At 36.0% G+C, this 9,392-nt stretch overlaps 1 protein-coding gene across 1 annotated transcript in view; it reads right to left on the bottom strand.

Moving 5' to 3' along the window:
* Positions 1-3,013: 3,013 nt before the first annotated feature.
* Positions 3,014-9,392, bottom strand: part of LOC102226844 (peroxisome proliferator-activated receptor gamma coactivator 1-beta) — a 97,926-nt gene continuing 91,547 nt past the window's right edge. The window contains exon 12 of the mRNA XM_005808626.3: positions 3,014-9,371. Within this exon, the coding sequence (XP_005808683.1) occupies positions 9,280-9,371 (92 nt within the window). The 3' untranslated portion in view covers positions 3,014-9,279. The remainder of the gene's footprint in view (positions 9,372-9,392) is intronic.

The raw sequence follows: 9,392 nt of genomic DNA, 5'->3' as shown, positions 1-9,392 counted from the left end.
TATGTTGCGGAACAAAACCCCTCTAACTCATTTATTAGTATTTGGAAAGATATTACTCATGCAGTGGCAGGTGCTGAAGCACCTCTCTAGAGAAATATATGAGTGAAGCATATTATTGCTCAGATGAGCAACAGTGCTGGGTATAGTGTATCTTGATGTTTCTGTTATCAAACATAATGTTGCACATGTCATTAGGGCAAATTTGCACATGATGTACTCAGTTTTTGCCAGATGTAAAGCTAATAACATTAACAATGAATCTGGGAATATAATATAGAAAGAGCAAGAACTGAATTAACCACAGCCTCATGAACGGCAAAGGTAAATACAATGGACACTGAAGAAAACTTAAATAGTCGAGCAATAACTAACTTACATGGCCAAAAATTTATTTGTCCTGAACAGATTTCTTTTTTTTTCCTTTTCAGCTATTGTTAAACCTTCTAGTTCACAAGACAAATAAAAACAAAACGAGTAAATACAAGACAATGTTTTTAAATTATGATTTTGTTTACTAAGGGTAAAAAAAACCCTACTAACTACTCACTATAACCTAATATCTGCTCAACCTATGAAACCATTTAAATAGAACCTTGTCTGACATCTGGAAGTAGGCTAATGGCTCTAAAAAAAAATTTTTCCTCCAGCTAATGAAATTCAAGAACCCTTTCAAATGATCCTTTAGCTCCTTGATCCACACGTTTAAGTTTCACCTTGCCTTCAAATGAAAGGTCCCGACATGTAAGGGGGGATTAAAGTCAATCCATATTAATCTGATGCAAAATATGCTGGCACTCATCACTCTTGCCTTTGTTTAAAGTACTGACTGCATTAAAATCACAGGCCTGTATGAGGATCGTGACACAGCGGTCAAATCAAATCACAACTCAAATCTGATTCAAAAGGTGAGTCATGACCTTAAATGGACTGTTGAAGCTAAAATCGCATTGCTAGTTATTTTACAACATCTTTGTTGATAAAATCGGTTTGATAATCTGAATCACAAAAATGCGACAAAAACATTAATATTCTAAGGTGGCAAGTACTTTTTCACAGCAGTATAAGTCCGACTGCCATTCGATTCTATTTTTAAAGGACTTTCAAATTTGTTTACAAAATAACATGGGAGTCCATGACAGGCAAAATTATGAGGTTTGGATTTCGAGGTAATGTCCTCCTCCTGATGTTTCTGTCCGTTACTTCGAACCTCATGGGGGATAAAGCTGTGTGTCTGATATCTCTGCAGTGCAGAGCTCCTTTTTTTGCTGCAGTCACGACTACCCCACAGTAACAGCTGTACAGAGGATAGCAGGACAGGAAATGGCTGACAGGATGATTTCTAATCTCCTCTGCCTTTGGCTTTACAGTCACCAGATTTAAAGGTTAATACTTCTGCAAATAGCTGTTTTAACACGACTTTTAATATATCATGAATTACTGTTATATTTATGTGAATGCATTAAGAAATTTAAAAGAGATTATAAACAAGTAAGTAAAAGACACACTGCTGAAATTTAGCGGTAGTTTGCCTTGCTGTGACTCAAAAAAGTTGAAAGGGTCACATTTGTTTGGCACCTAAAGTTACAACAAATTTCACATTATAAATCTGTATTCCAGTTTCTGGTAATGTTAGTTGGACAAGAAATAAGAAACCATCCATGCAGCATTGCTGGTGTAGGGATCTTCTGTGCACTCACTTCATTGGTGAGGTCACTGACATGTGAATCACTGTCTATCCAGGCGGAAAATTGCCAGCGGCCTGTTAATAGGGTGTTGTTAACCAAAGGAGGACTGGAATTAGTGAATGTCTGTTAGCGTGCCATTGCGTGTGCTTGAACACCAGAGAATGCAGATTTGTGAAGACAAACCACAGACATTGTGAAGTTGATTCTTCATCAAGTTGTTCTTGCAGTGTGAAGAGCATCTGTAAACAAACAAGCTAAAACTGCTAGCATTTAAACTGTAGAAACTGTTAATGTGACATTTAACCTCTTCAAATTCTATCAGGTTTGCAGTTTAATAAACTTCTTTGCTGCTTATGTGCTGTTATCCATCTATTACCCCTTCTGAGACAGTGTCTTGCCCACAGCTAAAATGAAATGGATTAAAGATTAACCTAAAAAGAGCAAATCATAAAAATCTCACAAAAAATAAGGCTCCAACTGAAGAGGATTACGTTCATAAAAATGGTTCAACTCCTTCTAATTATTTAAATTTTTACATTCCTCGAAGGACTGGGCAAGGAGGCATAGCAATCTTTTTTTCATTCATATTTATTAATTAATCCCTGACCAATTAATAACTACAGTTCTTCTGAATATCTAAGCCTTAGGTTTTCTTATCCAAATTGCAAAGCACATGAGCCACTGCAGGTTTTTGTTTTGCATTACAAGGCCCTCTCAATTTATAGATCAGATCTCAAATTTTTTAACTGACTTAGTGTTAAACAGTGTTAACTGTTTTTTGAAGTGGACGTACTTAGCAAAATCCACATTTTATAAATTTTTGTACTTCCATTTGGGTCTCTAATGCTTCTAAAAACACACAGCCACTTTTTGACAATGAATACATTAATGGATTTTTGTTGTGTGCAAAATGAGCCATTTCAAAAACCTTCAGAATGTAATGTCACAAATCAGCAGGTACTGCCTAACACCTAGCAACCCCAATGAAATACAGCCAATCACATAGCGAGCCAAACTGAGCTTCAGAATGTTTGGTCAGGTGGTTTTATCTCTCTATGTGCTGTAAAATGAGTGCTAGAAAAGACCAGTGTTTCGTTGTTCAATTACCACCCAGAAGCCAATTATTACAGCCTTGATGGTTGTGCAGGAGACTCTACTTCTGCTTTTCAAAGATGTCTGGTTGTATGAATTTGTTTGCAGCAAAGTTGTTTGCAGTCATTTTCATGTGCGAGTGTAAACATTGAGTTGGGGGACCAGCAGCAGTGTATTTAGGCAGAATATATTTATTTATTGTGTTTCTTGATAAATAAACAAAAGCAAAGCCAGAATGTTGTTCATTAGGATTTTATTTTTGGAGGCAAATCAATGAATATATGTACTTTATACAGTATATGAGGAGCACATCTCTACAGTTTCATAATGTAAACAATCTCTGAAGAGAAATGTATTCAGTTTAAAAGGAAGCCATAGTTGTCTGTTTTAAACTATTTACATGAATTAAAATATAATTTATAACATCAGATACTTTAGCTTCTATGAAACTAGATTTTAACAATTCAAAAATACTGAAATGCCTTTGTCTCCACATTCTCAAGAAATATGAAATTACACAACAGAGAGAAAAAAAACACCCTTTGAAGACATCAAAACTAAGTGGCATATAAATAAAAAAGAAAAAGAAAACATGAAATAAAACAAACATATGTAAAAATATAAAATCTCACTAGCAGTATTTACTTTTTTGTTTTACCAAAAAAAAAAAACTAGGTTAAAAAAAAGAAGAAAAAAATCATTTTTGAATTTGATAGTCATTAGATGTAAAGAGACAGTGAAATGAACAGTAATGAAAAACAACATAAACATATGCCCTTTTATATCCACCCCCAAAAAACATAAAGAAAAGAACACTCACTCATATTAAGCAGATTTGACAGTTTGCAGTCCCAAATAAGTATCTGTTTGACATCAGTGTCACCTTTTAATTTGTCAGATTAGCCATTAAGTTCTTTGAACACTTCATTTTAACTCGGCCCATATTGCAAGCACTCCTGTCGTGGTCGGGGATAATTTCATGGCTTAAAACAAACAGTGAGTGACGCAAAGTTTTACTGAGCCATGGCATTAAAAACGTAACATCTAGAACTGAATCTCAGGACGTTTTTATATTTGTTCGCAATCCCTGGTGAATCATTGCTCTTCATTTTAACTTTTTTTTTGGTCAGCTTGCCTAGTAAGAAGTTTTTCTCACCATTTTCCATTTTTTTATGAAATGAAGAGTGGAAAGAAAGATATTGCATTCTTATGAGGGTAATTCCCTTTGGAAGTTTTTTTTTTGTTTAAATAAGTTTTTTTTATTTATTTGGATTCGCTGCCTATTGACCTAGCACCTAGACCAAATAGACAGCAGTTATTAATGTTGAAATGTGTCAACGTGTTCTCAAAACACTGCGAAGAATGACCCACATCAAAGTTTTCTATAAGAAAGTATATAATAATCTAGATATCTACACAAACACACAAATATATATATATATATTCATATATATGTATATACCTTTTTTATAGTATGGCTATTGAAAAAATTACGTCAGTAATTATTTAATAATAAACCACGTTGGATTGGAAAGAAGTTTAAATAGTAATATTAAAAGCTAATGATAGCTTAGTTTCCCCCAAACTGATTTTTAAGGCTTGCCATGTTAGACATGGGATTAATCCGATTCCATTTAACCCTTGAAAAGCCTCACAGGCACAGAGGCAGTCACTGTAGAAACCATAGCAGTACTGCAGGCTCAAGGTTGAACTTTAATTTACATGAAAAGACAGTATATCTCTCCTTTACATTATCGACTGGTCATCTGCAAGGAAAACCTGAACTGGATAATTGCCTGAATGTTTTTTAAGAAGAATGTATCCTCCCATGTCCTCCTTTGTTGATCCAAAGTAAGGTGCAGCAGTGAAACTAGGATTTCTACAGTGCCAACATCGGCTGTTGGAAAATATTCACCAGTTTTTCTTCAGCACCTCCCTGCCACATTCCTTTACCAGAGATATACATGAACTGTATAGTTATTGGCTGTAAAGTAAGCGCTTTAAGCAACTCTGATTAAAACCAAATCTGTGCACCATCAAAAGGTGGTAATAATATAGTTACAACAGCTTACAAGAAGAAAATACAGTGAAGGTAGTTCACCAATTAGGACGATTTGTGCAGTGAGAACGTTAGAACAGCGTGTTCCGTTTATCTGCTTTTCTGACCACATTCTTCCTGTAGATTATTTTTAAAATGGCAGTCTACGTACAGTACAGCAGCCTATTTAATCCGCAGCTTAACAGTTGCCCATGTAATAGCTCAACAATCAACCACACACTGTACATTATTACCTCCGTTTTTCACAAAGGCTGTCTTGAGATTATTACGTATTGCATTGGAAAATTGCTTTTTAAGAAAACAAGAAAAACAAAATCCATATTAAGATACAAAATACAGCCTCCTAGCGTGATTATCTACGGTGACACCTTTTCATTTGTTGTTTTTTTTTCCCTTTTTGCTACAGTGTTGTGTTGGACTTTGTGTGAAGTTGTGATTTTCCCTTCATTTCCTCCCTGTATACTGAACAAAATTAACATACTGAAACAAAATAGACCTGAAATCTCCTGTCTTATTAGTAATCAAGTGTGACCCACCACCAAAAAATAAAATAAGAACACACAATAAATTTCATGTTTACAATGAGGCATAGTGCTATATACACATTATATATTCATATATTATCTTTTTAACATGTAAACCAGCACATTCTCTCACTTTTTAGTAGTATACATACTAAGCACAAAACCTTACTCAGTTCACAAGTTGTTGTTTTTTGTCCTTTTTAACAGACGACACCTTGTTTTCAATCAGTATGTATAGCACTAAAGTGTTAGTTTTGGACATCTGTGAGCCTGGAGAGGAAGGCATCCACTCCAGAATCTTGTCTTGCTGTTATTTCATTTTTAAGCACTGAATAAGGCGCCTTTGTACTTAGTGTGCGTTCCTAATAAAGTCAAAGGAGAAACAAGTGATGTAAACATTCAATTTTTTTGTGTATGTGTGTGTGTTACCAAGATGTGGTTTAGATAGAAAAGACAAGAACCAGGATGGGGAGATTATCGGGTAAAAAGTGGGAACTCTGTGAGGGGAGACCTGGAGAAGATGAGGTCTTGAACCCACAAAGAGAGAGAAGTTAGGGATGGAGAAAGAGTTAGGCTGCGTTTTTACTGGATGTCCTAGGCAAGGAGAGGGTGAGCAGATACAAACAGGGGGAGTGGCACTTCCTTGATGACAACATGAAAACAAGTGCAGTCGGAGAAGATTTTGAATCTTCACCAATGAAGTACACACAAGGAACAACCAGTCCACCAGATTGCTGTTCGACCTCTCACTGACCCGTAAGCTTCAGCAGTGTCCAACTCAAACACGAGACAAAGACAAAACATTCAATTACAGAAGGATACAACGTTGAGACTCCAACAAACGGACACCGTTATGAGGCAAGCGGAGGACAGACTACAAAAAGAGATCATCTCTGTCACAAGAAGCTTAGAAAACTAAACCTATACCCCTTATAGGTTCTGTCCATGAGTCGGGTTTCAATCCTACACCCTCATCAGCTGTGAAAGCTTTAATCTTCAAGAAAACAAACTTTTGATGCTGTGATAATAGAGGAGGAGGGAGAGCGTTCAGGAGAACAGCTAAACAAAAAGACGGTCAGGACCTGGATGAAGGGATGTGAGGTAGAGACGCTCATCTGACCCAGTAGATGACGAGAAATTGAATTCTCAGCCGGTTACTTTCTTTGTTCTTAATCAGCCGATCCCTTGCCAGCTACCTGGCTGCATTATTGGTGGGGAGTTGATGCCACCAGATTGGCAGGATTCAGAGACTCTCTTTAAGTTTTTCAAGGCATGCTGCTGCTGGCTGCTGCTGGAATGTAAGCTAGCTGCTAACCAGATCCAGTCTGAAACTATCAAACAAACCCATCTTTTCAAGCACCACATCGCTCCACAATCGTTGTGTGGGGACAACACGATGATTACATTCAGCTTCTTAAAATACATTCCTACTCCATCTGTGGCCATAGTGTATTAATGGGTAATGCATTTTGTGCTTATAAAACCAAACAGTTCACTAACCCTAAATAAACACAATATATTTAAAGACCACTACTTTATGTTGTATTCAGTATTAACTCAATTGAGTGCGATAGATGATTGGATTGAAATGGACTGGGATAGAGAACAACTTGCATGGCTATAACATGCAAGCAGGCTGTGAGGAAGGAGGTTTTACAGAATTTTATTTGTATTTTTCCTATTTATCTATAAATTTTTGTCAGGTTTATTTGCAAATAGATTTTTTTTATATATTAATATTGACCCAAATTTTCATATTGGTACCTAATTAAAACCTTTTCCTATGTTTGAACTCATTACAAAAATCTCAGAAATGACAAACTACCTTATGTTGCTATAAAATAAATTCCTATTGTGCTTGATGCACTGGTTTCTTTTGCATGTTAAACTACATGTAATTGAAGTGATGCACATTCCAGGGAACAAAACGTTTTACTCACAAATAACACCATTATTTGTCTTTACCTTTAGAAGAAATAACAGACATGTAAGGATATCATTACAGTTGAAAAGATTTATGAAGGATTTGTCAAAATTTTGTCTAATGTAAGCCTATGTAAACAAGCTTAATGTGTCTAAAGGATTTTAAAAAATATCTTTAGACTCATAGTCAAATAAGGGAGTTTTGTTTTACTACCTAAAAATAGATATGTGATCCATAACTCAGCTTTCCTTTAGTTTAGTTCTGTCCATGAGTCAGATTTCAACTTGCGATAAACTCATAACTCCAAATGGGTTATTTTCCAGTAAAAGGTAAGCCAATATCAGCTGTTTCTATAGTGTTAAGTATTATTATTGAGATTCCAGAGAAAGTGCCCACACTGATTGTCAGCTGACGGAAAAAAAAGCTACTACGATTCTCCCATGTACAACAAAGACAAATTTAGCTGTAAAGATTTCCGATCTTGAAAACCAATGACAAGAATGACATGGCAACTAAATGAGTCCAAGCTATCTCTATTATTATAGTAGTTCTGCTTTAAACTAAAGTTGGCACGCTAAGACAGATGGCAACAGATGGCAGGATAGCTACCTCAGCAGACAACCCAACTAATCATTAATCAGCTCATATGAGATTTTTATACTTGGGGTACCCTACGAAGAGCAAAACATTGAAAAGGGATAATATTCTTTACTTTTAATCTAGAGCTAAATTTATTGGGTGTTAAAATTATGTCAAACATTTTGTTTTAATGTTTAGTTAGTACTATGAATGGTGGTCTTTTTACTCACACTGTTCTAAATCCTAAAATTATTTCAGGTTATGAAATTACTTGACATTTAGTTGCAGTCAAATCCAGTTTTTTCACATTTCTGTCTTTAAACATAAATCAGAGAATCCTATTTTTTTCCAAATCAATGGTCATCTTAATCTATTTGTAAATCTATTCAAAGGTAAGGTTTTAACCCAATGTCGTTTTTTTTAGAGAAAACTCCTTCCTCAGTCTAAATTGGTTGTAAAAATATGAACAATGTTTAAATAATAAATAGTTTAAATAGGGTCTTTGTGTGTAAAGCATTCACCAAACAAAGCCTACAGCAGCCAGTAGCAGAAGCTAAATATTTAGCATGGCAGAGATAGACACAGAAGGGGGACAGAGGAGACATTTACCTCTGTTACAGTGCATAGATCAAATCAAGGAAGCACTACAGTTACAAAAAAGAAAACATGACTTTTTTTTTTCATTTTAGGTTTGTAAACTTTTATCAGTCATCCGTTGATTACATTAAATGTGTTTGTTATATACTTTGTCCATGAGACACACACAAACACACGCCCTCACGCCAACACGCACTCACACAGAGTAAGTTTAAAAATTTATAACATACACAATTATTTGCTAAAACAAAACAGACTATTTTTTCACATCCTGGTTATATGACCAGACAAGCAAACACAGCCTGCAGGTTCACCATTTGTGACCAGAAAAAAGGGAGGTTTTCTCTTTTCTTTTTTTTTTTTGCTTACAAAACAAACAGAGTGAAGGACACGCACACACAACGACACACACTACAACGACCAACACAACGCAGGGATAGCAAGGATTTGCTACAGGTTTTTTATGCCTGTTCTTCCAAGGCAGGGCAAAGACGACACCAGTACAGACAGGAAGCAGCTTTGTTGTTACCTTTGTTCAGAGAACTGTATCATTGTTTTTAGCTGTTGTACCATTGCTGTTTAAAGTCCCTTTTTCTCCCTCCTGTCTCTTTACTCCTCGCAGTGACTTCCTTGTTTTTTAGCAGAATGCTCCGGTGAAAGAGACTTACAAAAATCAAGGTCCTTGTTACGTTATTCCAACAGTAAAAATGTAAACATTTTGCGAGGTTGCCTTGCACGGAGGTACTGTGGGCAGACCCTTGTTGTCAGAGGGGTTCTGCTGCAGTTTACTAAGGCTGGCCAGCCAGCAATGCTGGACTGTCAACGGTGCAGGGACTTCTGGGCCTCCTTCAGCAGAGTGTCAAAGTCCAGTGCATCATACTTACTCTTGACAGGGCCAGGGCCAGCCTCATCTGAAACACAGAAACACATTG

This window comes from Xiphophorus maculatus, chromosome 23 (assembly GCF_002775205.1).
Source record: "Xiphophorus maculatus strain JP 163 A chromosome 23, X_maculatus-5.0-male, whole genome shotgun sequence".
Taxonomy (NCBI): domain Eukaryota; kingdom Metazoa; phylum Chordata; class Actinopteri; order Cyprinodontiformes; family Poeciliidae; genus Xiphophorus; species Xiphophorus maculatus.
The sequence above is the reverse complement of the archived record's forward strand: the minus strand, read 5'-3'. Positions and strand labels throughout refer to the sequence as shown.